Below are 18,830 nucleotides of genomic sequence, written 5' to 3'. Positions count from 1 at the left end.
ACAGCTGAAATAATGACTAATGGCAATATGCCACATGACAGTGGGAACATGCCTTTATGCATCAAATTGCCAGCTCACCCCCACCACCACCTCCACCCCCCCACCCCCCACCCCACCTCCCAACTTCTCCTGAATGGGAAATTCAACCAGTTGGATACAAGTAAATTTGGGTGTCACAAATGTGTATGTCATACCACCAAGGAGCTGCATGTTGGATAAGGAAGGAAAGAACCCTTGGGTATAGTTCCACAGTGTTGATGCAAACTGGATGGAGAAATGTTTGCAGAGATGTTTAAGTTGTGATTCAATAGATACTGTGGGAACAGGTGACAGAGCAATCTTTTAAAGTGAGGCAGTGGAGGACAGGCATTGCAAGAGGATGCTATGGTCAGCCCTGATTAAAGCTATAATGGCATTGAGAGAATTGGCAAGGATAATCCTCCATAGCCACAGTCATAAAAAGTGTTGTTTATGATAGTTAGGTTTCTATCTAAAGAAATTTGGATGAATAAGGTTCGGGTTAATTCTTTATCTCCACAATTCTGAGTTTCATTTGTGGCATTAAGGCTGTTTCCAGTACACAATAATTCCTGTTCAGAAACATGAACTCATCACTCGCAGCTTTGCCGGTGCATGTATGGTTTTTTTTCCCAGTCTCTAGGCTCATGTCGTGCACTAGATATCTGTAAGCTGCCCCAATTCCTTGAACTTACCCGTGCTCCTTTAGTTGGTCCTTTCGTCGCTTGCCTGAGGAAGCAGCAGAGGGCTCCCTGAGTGGAAAGTTGCAATGTGAGGAGTGAAAGGGTGTGGTGGACGGGATAGGAAAGTGTGTGAAAGAGGTAGCACTAAAGTGAGATGGGAGAGAGAAACAATGGTGTTGTGTGTTCCTTTTTGTCTTTCTTTGACCGTCAACATATTTGATATTGACAGCTGTCTTGGGTGCCACTCTCCGTCATATCAGAGACTTTTCTGGTGGAATGGTGTCAGTAAATACAGCCTTTCCATTAACACATCAAGCCCCCTGTGATCAGAAATATGTGTTTTGTGCTTTGTCTGAGATTGTATGCCCATAAATGTCAGCTCCTCCTTATGGAATACAGTGAGTGGAATTCTCTTCAAAAACTTATGTTTTTTCAAAGATGAAAAAAGAATGCTGTCAGATTAATAAGACTTGAATCAGAACATTATTCCCAATATGAAAAAGGTCGTGCCAATATTTGCAATTCTTTCAGTTGATTCTTTCAGTCTATGGAAGGAGTTACATAAATTTCTCTCACCACAAGTCAGAACTAAATCATACGTGCAATCAGCGAATCATCCAATCCACATTGGTAACAACTGGATGAAATTTCCCTCCTCCTTTCCTGGTACATGTATCCCTCTTTCATTGAGGTAGTGGCAAATTAGCCACTCATTCGAGATATCTCTTAAGTTTTATTGTCATTACAGTCAATAACCTGCTCAATGTGCACATTCTCGCAACCATACCTGGAAAAGACATGCAAATACTTGAAAATGAGCTAATGCTGAAGCAATTTATAGGACCAAAATGTTATATATTCTAGTGTGCATTATCATAACATAGCTGGGAGTAGTGCCCTGATAATCATAGCCTAGTGCTCTGCAAGTTGTCACAAATTTTATTAATGTATAAAAATCCCAATGAAATCACCAAACCCAATTTGCCTGACTGCTACCCAAGACAAAAGTAAAGCAAAGAAGGTTTTCCTCAGTAACTATAAAAATATCCATTTATTTTGCAAGCCTAATTTTAACAAGAGCAATGAGAAAAATTCTAATTTATGCAACTTAAGCTATTCCCTTTAAAACACACACACACACACACATGTTTATGGCAGACAAAAGACAAACCATTTACAAATGTATTACAGGTGGAAAAGAATATAAACAGTGTTTAAAAAAAAAGTTCTGAAGATCAAAATTCCAGATCATGAAGTAGAAAGCCCTTTTCATTCTCAGTCCTTCAGACTTTTGCAATATTGAGGTGCTGTTGCCTGGTTACAAATGATGATGTGTTTCATGACCAGGAAAACACAAAATGTACAATACAACACAAAAATTACTATCTTTCACCCTCATTCATTCTTGTACAATATTTAAACATTGTCTAAAATAAACTACAGTTAAGAACTTCAGTCAAAACTACTAAGTTTTTGGATTATAGCTGAGTCCAAATCCAAATTAAAACCCAAATAGCATGAGTTGACATTGATATAGTTAATTTAGTATACCAAAGGTGTGTACCTCTTTAGTCCAAGTTGCTCACAGCAATTGCCAGTACCTCTTCAACAGATCAGTAGTCGACTATAAGACATGGGAGTAGAAGTTGGCAATCAGCCCATCGAGGCTTCTGCTCCATTCAATGAGATCATGGCTGATCTGATAATCCATAATGCCACTTTCCAGCATTTTCTCCATAATCCTTGTTGCTCGTACTGATTAAAAAGCTCTCCATCTCGACCTCGAATATAAAAATTCAGCCTCAACAGAGCTCTACAATCAAGAATACAAGAGATTCACTGCCCTCAGAAGAAATTCCTCCTCATCTCTGTTTTAACTGTATGATCTCTCACTGGTTATGGTCTTTGATCCAAAAATTTTCCACAAGGGGAAAATGACCTTTCTACATTTTCCCTGTCAAGTTAAGTGAGAACCTTGTATGTTTCAATAAGTTCTCCTCTATTCCAATGAGTACAGGTCTATTCAAACTCTCTTCATAAGACTGTGCTCCTCAGCAAGAAATGAACCACTGCCACTTTTATTGATACAATCTTCTAACAGAGGAATGATATTTGAATCTGTTTTTGCTAATGCATTTATTTTCTGTAAACTATGCAGAATCTGGCTTAAGTGCTGAAGCTAATGGTGAACCCAACTGCTTTGGCCAGGTTTAAGCAACTTTCTAAAAATGTTAAAGACGTTTGACATATGGATGGAATGGACTTTGTAAATTCATGGAAAGTCTTTTAACTGCCAGTGTAGTGTAATACATTCTCATTGTCCATGTAGAAATAAATACTTCAACCAATTGATGTGTTAACTGAATGTGTTCTAATATTTCAGGATGAGAAAATAATGGCCAATAAAGGAAATAATTTATAAATTAATGAACTTTTGACACATCAGTGTAAAGACTGAAACTTTGAGGTCGCATAGTGGAGCGGTTGTCACTAGCGTTTTGTTTTCTGTATTTGCATTGACAGTAAAGTTCATGTTAATAAAATGCATTAAATCTTGTCAGTTGCGTCAAATATTTTACCTCTGGTGATAGTCGACAAATAAAAAACAAATGAAATGTCAGAATGCATTGTGTGTTTTTATGTGCGCAGCAAAATTATTCTCTAAGTATCAATATTGATGCTAGAAATACATTGGTGGATCACTAAGCAAGTGATTATAGTAAATTCACACTTGATGATAATGGTTATTAAGTCCCCATTGCTGTTGGGCAGCCTACTCACTGTGCATCCTTTCTTTGAGTTTGTTTTCTTGAAATGGAAATTTGCGTTGTTGCAATTGAATGACCTCGAAATATCACATTTAAATTTTATCGATGTGCAATAATATATGAATTTACCGTGAGTACTATGAACTGAATTGTAATTAAAGTTCTATTTTAGTTTAGAGTTTTAAAAGCCAATACATAAAGATCATTTTAAAAATGAAGGATATAATGGTCAAGCTGTGTTCTGAGTCTCTAATTATTCCATCCCAGGTTTCCTTTAGGCCAAACAATATCTTTTACCCTGGTGGTACTGGTGTAAATTTATTACACTAATAGCACAGGCTACTGGCAGTACATAAAATACTGATGATCTTGTTTAAAGCATTTAGTAAGATCTAGATCAGTTTCTGCTATCAAAAATATAAGAAAAGATCTAGGTTAAGAAGAGCAACAAAACTCTTCAGGCTGAATTTGGAAACAAAACCAAGATAGAACAGAAGAGCTAAACAATATATTATGTTGTGATCATAATCATATGATAATCATTGTATAGTATCATTTTTCAGTTGGGAAAGCAATGATTTGCATTGTTTGTCTGTGTCTATGCTCAAGATTTTGTAAGGTACCTATGTGGCTATTAAGGTCAATTCATACCTAGTAGATTTTGCTGCAAATAGCTCCTAAGTGGATATGCATATCCAGTAGAACCTGAAATCCAAATAATCCTCTTGGACGTTCCTAAATGGCATTGATGTGACATTTCAAATGGCTAATACTATTTAAAGACAAGCTTTTGGAGAGCTGATTTTATGCTTTATTTATCTGTACTTTTGCCAAATGGTCATTACAGTTAAAAATGCAGACCTGCACACTTCTCAAAAAGTTTATATATGTTTTTACAGGATCGGGGATACCTGAGATGAAGACAATCCTTCGTGGAGTGGTGCTAAAAGAATATCTCACTTTAAAAACTTTTGTAGCCAAAGTGATTGGTTTAACATGTGCATTAGGAAGTGGGATGCCTTTAGGTAAAGAGGTAAGAAATTTAAGTATAGATATTTTTGTTTGGAACTTTGGACCATTCGGCCAACAAATTGGTTAAAATTATTGATTAAAATGTGGAATTGAATAGTCTAACAATTTATTTTTTTAATGCCTAGTGTTCTTTCCAATTTTATTTGTTTTATTTAACAACCATCTTATTTAAATATTTGGTTATGTTTATGTTCCAATGATCTACTCCTCAATCAGTCCAATTATTAAGATTATTGATAAAAATCTTAATAATAATATTGATTTGAGACAATGGATGGGGAGCATGAACACATTCCTACATCTCCTGCTAATAATTATGCACACGGACTTTGATGCTTTCCCAGGTCTCTACATTTGAATGAAGCTCAAGGTTTGCATAAAGATTTGTAGTTTGGGTGCCAGTTGTTGAAGTTGCGGCTATGTTTGCCGAGCTGGGAAGTTGACTTGCAAACACGTTGTCCCCTGTCTATGTAAGACCTTCAGTGCTTTGGAGTCTCCTGTGAAGTGCTGCTGTACAGCATCTTCTGGAATTTATTTGGTTTCATTCCTGCTGCTTCCGGTTGCCGGTTCCAGTAGTTCATTGTAGTGGCCGGGAAACTGGGACTAGGTCTATGTGTTTGTTGATGGAGTCTGTGGATGAATTGTATGCTTCTAGAAATTGTCTGGCTGTCCTCGATTTGGCTTGTCCTTTGATCATTGTGTTGTCCCAGTTGAGTTTGTGGTCCTTGTCATCTGTGTATGTGGCTACTAGAGACAGTTGGTTGTGGTGTTTCTTCCGGCATTTATAGTGGTCTGTCCTTGCCGCTTCCGGGTGTCAGTTTCAGCTGTCCGCTGTAGTGGTTGGTATATTGGGTCCAGGTCGATGTGTTTGTTGATGGAGTTTGTGGATGAATGCCATGCCTCTAGGAATTCCCTGGCTGTTCTCTGTCTGGCTTGCCCTATGATAGTAGTGTTTTCCCAGTCGAATTCATGTTGCTTGTTGTCTGCGTGTGTGGCTACTAGGGATAGCTGGTCGTGTCATTTCGTGGCTAGTTGGTGTTCATGTATGCGGATTGTTAGCTGTCTTTCTGTTTGTCCTATATAGTGTTTTGTGCAGTCCTTGCATGGTATTTTATAAACTACATTATAAACTGTCAGCTGAAACTGACACCCAGAAGCGGCAAGGACAGACCACTATAAATGCCGGAAGAAACATCAAAGAAGCGCTTCACAGGAGGCTCCAGAGCACTGATGATGTCTCCTAGCCAGGGGACGAAACGTTTGCAACAAAAACTTCCAGCTCGGCGAACAGAACCACTACAACAAGCACCCGAGCTACAAATCTTCGCACAAACTTTGAGTTGGTTGTGGTGTTTAGTGGCTACTTGGTGGTCGTGGATGCAGATTTTCAGTTGTCTGCCTGTTTGTTCTATTTAGTGTTTCGTGCAGTCTTCGCATGGAATCTTTTAAATTATGTTAGTCTTCCACATGGTGGGTACAGGATCTTTTGACCTGGTGAGTTGTCTGAGTGTGGCTGTCGGTTTATGAACTGTCATGAATCCCAGTGGTCAGGGAAGCCTCGGTGTCTGTTCTGAGAAGTTTTTTTATGACAGGTAGAGTGGCTACTAAGATAGGTCATAGAATGTCCTCATCGAATTGTTTGCCTATTAGGCATCTGTGGATGGAGTTGCGGGGATACCAGTTCTTGGCAAATAGTCTGGAAAGGTTTTCTTCTTCCCTTCGTAGGTCGGGAGTGCTGCAGTATGTTGTAGCCCTTTTGAACAGGGACCTAATACAGCTTCTCTTGTGTGTGTATGAGTTGTTGCAGTTGTTGTTCAGGTCCTGGTCAGAGTGTGTAGCTTTCCTGTACACTTTTGTGGTGCATTCACTGTTCTGTGTTCTTTCTACCATCACATCCAAGAATGGGAGTTGATTGTTGGTTTCCTCCTCTTTTCATTAATCTGATGTCTGTGAACATGGTGTTCATAATCCGGTGTGTATTCTCGATTTCTGTTCTCTTAATGATAACAAAAGTGGCGCATTTGATCCAGAGTTTGAGTTGGATTTGTGGGATGGCTGTTTGTTCCAATCTTTGCTCTGAGCCCAGAGAGGGGTGAGCTCACAGGTGTTCCATTGATCTGTTTACTTATTTGGATGTTGAATGTGAAGTGTGTCGTCAAGCACAAATCTAATAGTTTGAGTATGCAGTCCTTGTTGATTGGTTCCCCGTCATGTTGCCTGTTCTGTTTGTCCAGGAGGTTTGCTATTGTCTCCCAGGCTAAGGCTTTGTAATTGAAGTGAACAATGCCATTACATTGAATGAGACCATTGTATCATCCTTGTTCTTAATGTTGTCTAGGAAATCCTGTGATGATTGTTTGGAGTGTTTGGGTCTGTTGATAAGATGTTTTTGTTGTTGTTGAAGTTCTTTTGCTAGTTTATGAGATGGAGTTCCAAGAGTGCCAAAATGGGTCTAAGTCGTATGTCTGGTTTGTGTACTTTAGGTAATCTGTAAAATCTTGGGGTGTTGTAGCTTTCTGGTTTCATCTTTTGTAGGTCAATCCTGGTTATTAGTCCTTTTTTTTGAAGGTTCCTTCGTGTGTTGTTTATTCTGTTGGTTAGCTGTGGTGAGGGGTCACACTCCCTCTGTAGGTAGGTATCGGTATCTACAAGTAGTTTCTCTGTTTTCTGAATACAGTATATTCGGTCTTGTCCATGATTACCATAATTCTATTCTTGTCTGCTAGTACTGTGATTTCGTTCTTGTCATTTTTGTTTTTAGGGCTTCTCTCTCTTTGGTGTTGAGTTTGTTCATTTGTCTTTTCTTTGTTGGTGAAGGTACAATGGTTGTCTGACTTCTTATGGTTAGGCTGTTAGTTCTGAGCATGCATTCAGCCACAAATTTGACTGGGACAACACAATGATCATAGGACAAGCCAAACAGAGGACAGCCAGAGAATTTCTAGAAGCACGGCACTCATACACGGTCTCCATCAACAAACATATAGACTGAGACCCAGTGTACCGGCCACTATTACAAACTACTGGAAGCGGCAACCAGGAGCAGCAAAGATGGAACCAAATTATTCCAGAAGACAAAGTACAGCAGCACTTCGTGGGAGGCTCCAAAGCACCTGCAGATGTCACCTAGATAATGGGTGAGACATCTGCACATCAATGTCCCAGCTATATGAAGCTGTGATAGTGTCTAAGTCCTCAACCATGTGTACCCTGAAATATCCCAAATGGCCACCCATTGACGTTTTAAAGCTGACTCTCTATGGTGCCTGCAATAGAATTTAAAGGTTGCACAGGGTGCTTCATTCTTCAAAGCTGGTATAATTGGGATTCACTTTTACAATTTAAAGCTACAGTTTCTCAGCGAGTATAGGTATATTGTGAAACCCACTGAAAAGTTAAGTAATGGATTTTTCTCCCATTCCTTCCCAGGTTATTGGAGAGAAGCTAACATCTGTGGGTACTCAAAAACAGGGCTAACTGTCAGCCAGCAAAATACAGAACAGTATCTCTCAGTCATGTAATTTCCAAATTGCTTGAAATATTGTGCGTTATCATGCCAGTAAGCACTTTGAAACTCATACAGAGAGACAAAAAAGACACTGGTGTTATTGAAAGAGGGGAGAAGTGCTGGGGAAACAGCAACAGTCCTCAGGATTTGATGGGATGTTGATTTTGTTTCCCATCATCTTCTGTTATCTGCTCTTTTCCTTTAGGTTCTTTCACTCCTTCACAGGAAGGACAAGGTGACCAGTTCACAAAGCATAAAGGCTCCCAGCTGTCTTCTCAATTAAGAACAGTAACAGTTGCCAGAACTAATGGGAGAAAACAAGTGGTTTTGTTTAGCTTCAGGTCATGAGAGGCAAAGGAGAAAACTATACACACATACGCGCACACCCATACACACCTGCCGCCCTCCCATTGTTTCAGAAGTCAAAAGCTTTCTGTTGTATCATTTATATTCAGAGGCTGCTCAGCTACTCAGCAACCAATCAGCGTTGGTATCAGACTGATAACTTTTGGCAACCATGACTGTCAACAGTTGCATAAACCAATCAGCGATGTGTTGCCAGCCAAATCTACCTTTGAATATACACTGTCAATCTGTGCTGTCAATTTGCACTTTTTCCTACTGCTGGTGAAGCACTGTGTAAAGATGCCCTAATAAAATTTTCAGTAACCTGCTTTTTCAAAGTACAGAGCCATTATTATCAAAGTGCTTGCCTGTTATAGTTAGTGCGAACAATGTAAATGTTGACTGAATATGAATATTACTTTGTGATATTGATACAATTAAAGCAGAAATAATTTCTGTTGTTCAGATTTTTTGAGATCTAGACAAATAAGAACATGGGAAAGCAAAGGCTAGTATTGAGGAAGGTGCAAAGATTTTATCTGTATATCCTGCCACTGTAACAAACCACTAGAACCAGCAACCAAAAGCAGCAGGAACTGAACCAAATAAATTCCAGAAGACCACATACACATATATCTCACACAGGCACACACCACAGAAGACATGTTTGATTTTTCCCATGATTACAAATGCTGTGATTTCATTTTGACATCATGACAAAGATACATTGGCTGTTGGATGCTAACTTTGTCTTTTCCCCAGAGGCATTGCATTAAGTATGATTGCAGTGACGGCATCAGCACTTAACTGTTCTGCATCTAGAAGCTCCTAGGCAATCTCTGACATTATTTACTTCAGTCAGTCAACATCTCTGATGTAGAGAGTTGTCTTCTTCATTTGAGTGATGTAATCAGGTCTGTTACCTTTTTGTTGGCTGGTATCATTCAGCTACTCTAATACTTTTAATTAATCTCTGTGAAATTGATAGTTAATCATCAAATGAGAAGGATAACTCCCCGGGAACAATATGACAACTGATCAGAAATGTATATTTTTATTCTCACCTTATTTTTCATTGTGCTGCTGCTATTTCTTGTCATAAGAACCAGGAGCAGGAATAGACAATTCAGCCTCTTGAGCCTGCTCTGCCATTCAGTAGAATCATGGCTGATGTCATCTCAGCCTCAACTCCACCTTCCTGCTTGCTCTCCATAACCCTTCCACTCCTCACTAGCTGAAGCTCTGTCTTTCTCCTCCTCAACTTTACTCAATGTCCCAGTGTCCACTGGACTCCAGGGTAGTGAATACCACAGATTCACATTTCTTTGAGAAAAGTAATTTTTCCTTGTCTCTGTTTTATTCTGCTACCCCTTTTCACATGCTAGATTGTCTCACAGGACATCCCGTCTCTATGTCTACTTTGCAAAATTCCTTTAGCAACTTGAGACCTTAATCAGATCTCTCATTCCTCTAATTACATTACATTCCTCTAATTAAGACTACCCTTTAAATTTAAAACTCTCTATATGCATGATCCCATCCCCTTATCCTATATGGTATTACCACATTGTCATTGTAGCTGGGAGTTTGTCAATGGAACCCTCAAGGAGCAAGAATACTTCAGTGAAATTGATGAACTTGGTGAAATGGAATTCTGTGGAAAACTTAATAAGGTGCCAGTTCTGTTGAAAAGTCACATCAGACTCAAAATGTTCCATCTGTTTTTCTCTCTTCTCAGATGCTACCAAACCTGCTGAGTTTCTCAGGAATTCTTTGTATGTTAGCAAACCAGTGGAGATTTTTTAAGGCTGTCACTAGCAGGATAGATAAGAGAAGTAGCAGATGTGCTACACTTGGACTTTGATAAGGTCCCACACAGTAGGTTAGTAAACAAAATTAGAGCTCGTGGGAGAGTGGGCAAAATCCTGGCAAGAATCGAGGGTTGGAATAAATAGGTCATTCTTGTGTTAGTGGGCTGTGACTAACAGGGTACCACAAAGATCAGTGCTTAGGCCTTAGCAATTCACAATCTATATCGATAATCTAGATGTGAATAGGGGATACAAGTGTAATATTTCCAAGTTTGCAGATGACACAAAACTAACAGGAGATGTGATGACAATGCAAAGAGGCCTTAATGGTATATGGACAGGTTGAGTGAGTGGGCAATAAATTGGCAGATGGAATATAATGTGGATAAATGAAAGGTTATGAGCTAACTGTCCTACATCTGCTTCTTTTGTTCCTAATTTTTCAATTCACATGGAGGTGTATATGAGATTCCATAAAGTAATTTTCATTGCTATGTTGGTAAGATACTGACCAGATGGGCAAGGTAATAAGAACAAACTTACCATAAAGGCCAAAACAAAAGCAAAATATTGTTAATGCTGGAAATCTGAAATTAATAGCTGAAAAGACTTTGTGATCATGATTCTTTCCTTGGAATTGAATATTGCTGGCAAGGCCAGTATATATTGCCCATGTCTAACTGGCTGCCATCTTGAATCATTGCAGTCGATCCAGTGCAGCCATACACCGCTGTGCTGTGAGGAAAAGTGTCCCAGAATTTGATCTCCCAGTGATGGTGGAACGGTGTTCTAGTTTCAAGTCTGGTTGATGTGTGGCCTTGATGGAAATATTTAGATACAGCAGTGGTGTTCCCATGCATCTGCAGCTATTGTTCTTCTAGGTGGTAGAGGTCTCTGTTGGAAAGGTGTTGCCAAAGGAGCTTTTGGTGAGTTGTGGCACTACATTTTGCAGTTAGTACGCATTGCTGCCACTGTGAACTTGTGGTGTGCAGACTGAATATTTGCTGTGGTGAATAGAATGCTGATCTAGTGATTACTTTGTCCTGGACAATATTGAATTTCTTGTGTGTATGGTGCCACCCCGATCTAGGAAAGGGAGCAGTATTCTTTCACAGTCTTGACCTATGCCTTTTAGAGACAATGAACAGGATTTAGGGAGTCAGGAAGTGAGTTTGGGTCACACGATGGCTCAGTACTGCTGCCCCACAGTGCCAGGGACCCCGGTTCGATTCCACCCTCAGACGATTGTGTGGAGTTTGCACATTGTCCCCATGTCTGTGTGGGTTTCATCCCACGGTCCAAAACTGTGCAATGATGTGAGTTGGCCATACTAAATTGCCCATAGTATCCAGGGATGTGCAGGCAAGATGGATTAACCATGGAAAATACAGGGTTACAGGGATAGGGTAAGGGGGTGAGTCTGGGTGGGATGTTCTCCAAAGGGATGGTGGTAGACTCATTGGGCTGAATGGCCTACTTCCACATTGTAGGGACTCTATGAAACCTTAACATTCCCAATTTCTGACCTGGCTATGCCGAAACGTCAATTCTCCTGCTCCTTGGATACTGCCTGACCAGCTGTGCTTTTCCAAACTACACTCTTCAACTCTAATCTCCAGTGTCTGCAGTCTTCACTTTCTCCTATTTATATGCCAGTCCAGTTCAGTTCTGGTCAATGCAAACCCCACGGTGTTGATAGTGGGTGATTCAGTGATGTTAACACCATTTGAAAATTAGGGTGAGATGGACAGATTCTGTCATGTCAGAAATGCTCATTGTCAGGTAATTGTAGGCACACATGTTACTTGTCACTTATCAGTCTAAGATTAGATGTTGTCGAGTTCTTGCTGAATATGTAAATGTTTCAATAAGATTGCCTCTCATTTTTCTAAGCTCCAATGAGTACAGGCCCAAACTATTCAATCTGTTCTGGTCAGAAAATCCCTCCAAAACCAGAATTAATCAAGTTAACCTTCTCTGGACTGCTTCCTAATCCAGTGTATCTTTCCAAAGATAAAGTGGCCAAAACTGTTCACAGTATTCTAGGTGTGGTCTGACTATTGCCTTGTATAGTTTTAGCAGGACTTCCTATTTTTGTAATCCATCCTCATTGAAAGAAAGGCCAGCATTCCATTTGCCTTCTCTATTAACTGCTGAACTTGTAAGTTCTCACTCTTCGTGATTTATGCATGAGGGCTTCCAAATTCCTCTGTGCTGCAGCTTTATATAATGGATTTCTAAATGGTCTGCTTTTACTTCCTTCATCATATACTCTCAGATTTTCCTAATTACAGATGTTAAGCAAGCAGGTCTATAGTTGCCTGTTTTTGTCTCCTTCCCTTTCTGAATAAAGATGTTATATTGGCAATTTTCCAATTCTCTGGGACTTAACCAAATCCAAGGATTCTTGGAAGATTATGACGAGTGCATCCCTGACCATAATTCTAACATTCTGTAATATCATAGGATGCAGCCCATTAGGTCTATGGAACTTAGTGACCTTTAGTCCCATTAGATTCACTAGAACTTCTGCTTAACTGTAGGTTTCAATGGAGTGGCAATTAGGTCAGGAAGCTGACAGTGCAACTTCAATCCTTATGTTGACTGTTCAAGATTGCTGTTGCTGCTTCTTGATGGGTAGTGGTGTTGTCAAACTATAAAACCAGTTGTCTCCCTGATTCTCTTCACCTCTCTCATCTCTGCCCCTCTCTCTCTCTCTCTCTCTCTAATGGAGAATGATACCTTTGGTCCTTTCTAGATATTTTTACAGCTTTTTTGACATTTTTAATCAACCTGTTATGTCAAGCAAGTTAGGTCAGTATTACAATCATAAATCTACTTAGTATCCACTAATTTCTGAGAAATCGGTGCTCTTAAAATTTGCTTAGTGCATTTAAAGGCATATTGTACTGCTTTACAAATGACATCGTCCAGCATATCCCCCTCAGTGACATAATCTCAGATATAATTGACTTTATGAAGCTCTGCAAAGTGGAACTAAGTATTATTTCAATCTGCCAGGAAAGCGCTGAGAAGCATCAGCAAGCAGTCAATTAATGGAGAAATTGGTTGAACTTTACAAGTCCGTATATATTGTTTGCAAATGTAATACAGCAGATCTTTAAACTGTGTGATTTTTGTGGATTATGGCCTCTAATGGTTTCACTCTCCAGGGTCAACACAATTAACTAATTGCAATTCGTTTTGCAGTTGCTGAAATGAGTAAACAACATATGTTCTAGCACTAAAAATAGACAGGCATTACCAGTTTCTTAATACTCTACCTTTCATTAAAATTAGCTTTTTTTGCCTGCGAAGTACATTTACTGAGCATTACAGTACTCAAAACAATTACGTCAATGGTGACAGCTTGTAGGCATCCGGTATGTTTCATATTGTATAATCTCGGAACCAGAGGTGAAGGTTTGATAGCAACAGCTTGAAACAATATGCGCAACTCTAAATTCAAGCTCCATCAAAAAGATTTTCTCCTTTAAAAGCTATTTTGTTTGAAGTCTGCAGGAGGTAGACTTGAATTCAAGAGAATGGGAGGAACCAAGAGTACAACTTTGGGGTTTAACCTTTTGCTTAGTTTATTAAGAGATAGGACTAAGTAGTTAGGGTTTGGGGGCAAATAGGAGAATTGCAAGTGTAGCAGAACTCAAATGATGTCAATAACATAACTGCCTGACATACACTGAAATTAGAAGTGTTTTTTACAAAAATACTGTCAAATGTTCTGAATTTAATTTTGAATAAACAATATTTTACACTCTCATTTAATAACATGATTAGCTATTTGGTCCCTAAAGTTCCATTTGACATTAAAGTACATTGTGGGTGATGTGCATGGAACTCAATTTGCAATTTTCTTTTGCCCCATAGTACCCTTACATAGCAACGATCTGTTCATTGTCTTGAAAGCACTAATTGTCTCATCATCTATAGTCTTTTGGGAAAAGATTTCTACCTCCTTTTAAAAAAAATCTGATTTTACTTTGTGCCATAGTTCTTATTTTAAGATTACATTTCCCTGCTTTCCATTTGCTCACCAGAGTGAATAATTTCTCCAAGTCTGCCATATGAAGTAAGTTTAACATTTTTTTAAAAACTCATCAGAGGTTTAGGTTCTATCTTTAAGTCATGGTCCAATATAATAATCACAGTGTTCCAAAAGTGGCCTCACCAATGTCCTGGGAGAAAGTGAGGACTGCAGATGCTGGAGATCAGAGCTGAAAATGTGTTGCTGGAAAAGCGCAGCAGGTCAGGCAGCATCCAAGGAGCAGGAGAGTCGACATTTCGGGCATGAGCCCTTCTTCAGGAATCTCTCGACTCTCCTGCTCCTTGGATGCTGCCTGACCTGCTGCGCTTTTCCAGCAACACATTTTCAGCTCACCGATGTCCTGTACAATCCCAACTCCTATACTGAGCAATAAAGGCTTTCACAAAATTTTATAATATATAGTGAGAACTGATGTGATCAAGATGCTCATTGTGCTATTTAATCCACCCTATTTCAGCAGCAAACTGATACATTGAACAAAAGACTCAAGCCATATTTATGAGATTGCCGGTAAGGCTAATGTTCTAATGTGGGAATCCCAACCCGTACGCTAGGCAGTGAAATTGGGTCAGTCGTGGACAGGAGTAGGTAACGCCCCATAGGTATCTTCTCATCAAGAACATAGAGGAAAAATGGGAGATAACTTGAGTTTGTATGCAGGATAGACTCAATTAAAGACAAGGAAGACCTTACATAAAGTTTTGCATTTTAAAATAGCAAATGTGTTTGCTACACAATCAGAAATATGCAAGGGACAAGAGGTTGATGAAGTACTTAAATTACAGAACTTTTAAAATGCTCAAATCTATGAAAAGTATATATAGTAACTGAAATACAAGTGAATATCGGTAGTACTTTTTGGAGTACTGTGTATATCCTTCCTATACCCTGCCAAACGAAGGTTATTATTAAATTGGAGAGGGTTCAGAAAAGATTTACGAAGATATTTCTCTGAATTATAGGAAGAAGTTGAATTGAAAGCACTAATTGTCCAGGATTTTTTCCCTGGATCTTTGGAGACTAAGGGGTAACATTATAGAGGTTTATAAAATTATGAGGGGCATGGATAGAGTGATAGCCGGAGTTGTTTTCCTAAGATGGGGGGAGCTAAACTCGAGGACATAGGTTTATAGTGAGCGTGGAAATATTTAAAAGGGACCTGAGGGTAACCTTTTTATGCAGAGGGTGGTGCGTGTTTGGAATGAGTTGCCAGATGAAGTGGTGTAGGTTGGTACAATTGCAACATTTAAGTAGGTATCTGGATGGGCCAATGATGGCAAATGGGACTAGGTCAAATTGGGATGTCTGGTCAGTGCAGATGAGTTGGACTTGAAGGGTCTGTTTCCATGCTGTTTGACTCTATGACTCTATTTCCCTCATTTTGATTTATTCACACTAGCCATTTCTGGTAGATTATAATAAATCTTTTCTCTGTTTTCCATTATAAATGTTGTGCCAATATTTATACTAGAAGCTGTCCATGTAAAAATGAACAGGGACATTTATACTGGATCCATATTGTTAGCTTTATCATTTTTATTTTGATTACTGGTGAGTACCATGAGCATTATCTAGGAACAAAATGTTTCTGAAGTACTCCATTTCTGAAAGTAATGGAAAGAACTAAATGTTCCCACAGTTTACACAGTAACGTTTCAATGGAAAACATAATGACATGATGTTGTTCAGTAGCTTCCTTGACGTTTTTCTGTTTTCTCCTGTGGTTGTTCCCAGATCTTGTGGGTGATGAACACAGCATGAAGATCAATGATAAAGCCAATGCTGTGGGCTCAGTCCCCATACCAGATGAACATGTAGTTCGTGGAGGCCTGTCTCCTCACGTTACTCTATATTTTAGATGTGTTTGCCCTCATACCACATGTATAAACAATTGTCTCTCCCTGAAAGACAGAATCCTTTGTGGACCATGGCTCCATACTATAAAAGCCCAGATCGTATCTCTGATCAATTATGTTGCAGCTTTTTCCAAAGCATCCCCTTTCATGCTCTGCTCATACAGCAGCCTCTAGACTGGCAGAGGTTTCATGCTGCACCACTTGCAACTATTAACCAAATACTCTAGTTTCCTGTTTTTCATGAATTTTATCTGCCACAGTTTTTTGCCGGTTACTGGTTTGCCTCATTGTGACCTTTTATAAAAGCCTTTTAATTTCCCAATATTCTGGATCTGCAGTGCAAACTCAATATGGGCTTTATGTGTCACTGGAGAGACAATGGCCTAGTGGTATTATCACAGGACTGTTAATCCAGAGACCCAGGTAATGTTCTGGGGACCTTGGTTTAAATCCTGCAATGGCAAATGATGGAATTTGAACAATAAATATCTGAAATTAAGAGTCTGACCATGAAATGATTGTTGGGAGAAAAACTCATTTGGTTCACTAATGCACTTTAGGGAAGGAAACTGCCATCCTTACCTGGTCGGGCCTATGTGACTCCACAGCAATGTGGCTGACTCTTAACTGTCCTCTGGGCAATAATTGCTGGCCTAGCCAGTGACTCCCTCATCCTGTAAATAAATTAAGTTCCTTAGATGGAGCCACTTACCTGAGTTTTTGCTTCCTTTATATTCTTTCCACAATAAAATGTGACCTGGTGATGTATGTTTCCTGTGATAAGCTGGCCCAGTTGAGCTTGGAGACTTGCATGCATAAGGCTGGTCATGAGAATGCATTGCAAGCTGATAGGTAGCATCAGCAATTTATAAGCTTCAATCTGCTAAAATTGTAAAATTTCTGACTCTTGAGAAACTTCTTCAGGTTAAAAATGCATGATTAGTCTAAATGTTAGCAAGCGCTAATTTTAACTGTTGACTCATCATGCGATTTCTGAGAGTTCGTAAGCCTGCGTTATGTTAAGACTGAAGCTTTGGTGCATTTTTTTTATTTCAAAAATATACTTTATTCATAAAATAATTTGATGGTCTGTCCAGTTGGTCATGCCATACAAATGTAAACATTTACATACAGAGATCAGAATTTATCAATTTTATATACAGGTCTGTACATTTTTCAATCATACGCCCATATATTTAGCTGACGCGTCAGCAGAGCCCAAATGACTGCATGGGCCCCCTGTCCTTCGTTAGGCAGGCAGATATTACACGGTGGTCTTTCCCTACCGCGCCTTGGCGGCAGTTGCCCCAAGCTTCAGCGCGTCCCTCAACACGTAGTCCTGGACCTTGGAATGTGCCAGTCTGCAATACTCAGTTGGGGTCAACTCCTTCAGCTGGAAGATCAACAAGTTTGGACCACCCAGAGAGCGTCCTTCACCGGGTTGATGATCCTCCAGGCACAGTTGATGTTTGTCTCTTTGTAACTTCATCACAAGCCTTCTGTTTGTGAAACCAATATTACGACTGTTAATCTACAAATCCAACAAACATCTTGGTGCGGTTGTCTGCCATAAGAAGCTAAAATTGCTTTTTAAATTGGTTGATAATATTTTTAAATCACTTTGACGAAGAATATATTACAGTTTCAATGTGGAATAGAATGATGGACATTAGGAGCTATTATTAGATACAGGATTTCTTTTCCTGTGATCTGCTTGCCAAATTTCATCAATATAAAAAAATCAATGAGCCAGAACCATTTCCGAAGAACATACTGCAGTTAAGCATTTTTTAACATTATTTTAATACTCAAGCTGAATCAATTACAGGATTTCAATCACTTAAGTAAACGCATCAAAGAAGTTCCATTCCTATGACAAAGAGTTCAAATTTAGATCTGTGTATCAGCTTTGAGTAAGGTAATATCCCTGATTTTCACTGCACTGAAAAGCCTCTCTGCAGCAAATGTTACAGACTGTTAGAAGTTCTGTCTCTGAATCTGGCAATCCCATTTGTATGTGGGCAGGTTTGGGAACAATCCTGCAATGTGCTTTTTGCAAAAGCAGCTGGCCATTTCAGTGATCAGCTGCTGGCAGTCAAGTTGGATTTTGGAGTGCTTGCTATCTGGATCTCAGAGTGTGAAGCTTAGATCAAATCACAGCAGGTCTGTTCTCAAAACATTTCTTTAAGATAGCCTAGATACTCTTTTGGAAAGATGAGCAGCACAGCCAATAAGATCCCAGGACACACAGGGGATGGGATTCAGGGATACTTTAGAAAGGGATTGGGTTCACGTATCCTTTGGGGATTAGATTCAGAGATCCTTTTGAAGAATTGTTAACTGTGGAAAAAAATTGTATAAAAGGTACAGAAATCCCTTGGAATTGCTGGGAAGGGTCAACAGTTGAGTAGTGTCAGCAAAGTATTAGATGCATCAACCCGTCAAACCTTAAATTGAAGGATATTTAATGGTACAGCTGAAGATGGTTGGGACCCTGTCCTGGATAACTAAGGCTCATTTGTGGTGCAGTGATTGTGACACTACCTTAAGCTTGGAGATCCAAGTGCTACCTGTTCCAGAGGTGTTTAACAACATCTATCAGCAGATTGATTAGAAAATGTTGAAAATATCTACCCTGTGGTTCTCCTTCAGGCATTGCCCTTGAGCTAAGATGATTGGCTTCCCACAGCCACAGTCCTCTTTCTTTGTGCTAGCTATGATTCCAACCAGTGGAAAATTCTCCCAA

General features: G+C 39.4%; 1 protein-coding gene across 1 annotated transcript in view; it reads left to right on the top strand.

Annotated features, from left to right (window-relative positions):
* LOC132821863 (chloride channel protein 2-like) overlaps positions 1–18,830 on the top strand; it is a 605,050-nt gene that overhangs the window by 329,085 nt on the left and 257,135 nt on the right. Inside the window, exon 5 of the mRNA XM_060834763.1 lies at positions 4,369–4,502. Coding sequence (XP_060690746.1) covers positions 4,369–4,502 — 134 coding nt within the window. The remainder of the gene's footprint in view (positions 1–4,368; positions 4,503–18,830) is intronic.

This window comes from Hemiscyllium ocellatum, chromosome 13 (assembly GCF_020745735.1).
Source record: "Hemiscyllium ocellatum isolate sHemOce1 chromosome 13, sHemOce1.pat.X.cur, whole genome shotgun sequence".
Taxonomy (NCBI): Eukaryota; Metazoa; Chordata; class Chondrichthyes; order Orectolobiformes; family Hemiscylliidae; genus Hemiscyllium; species Hemiscyllium ocellatum.
The sequence above is the reverse complement of the archived record's forward strand: the minus strand, read 5'-3'. Positions and strand labels throughout refer to the sequence as shown.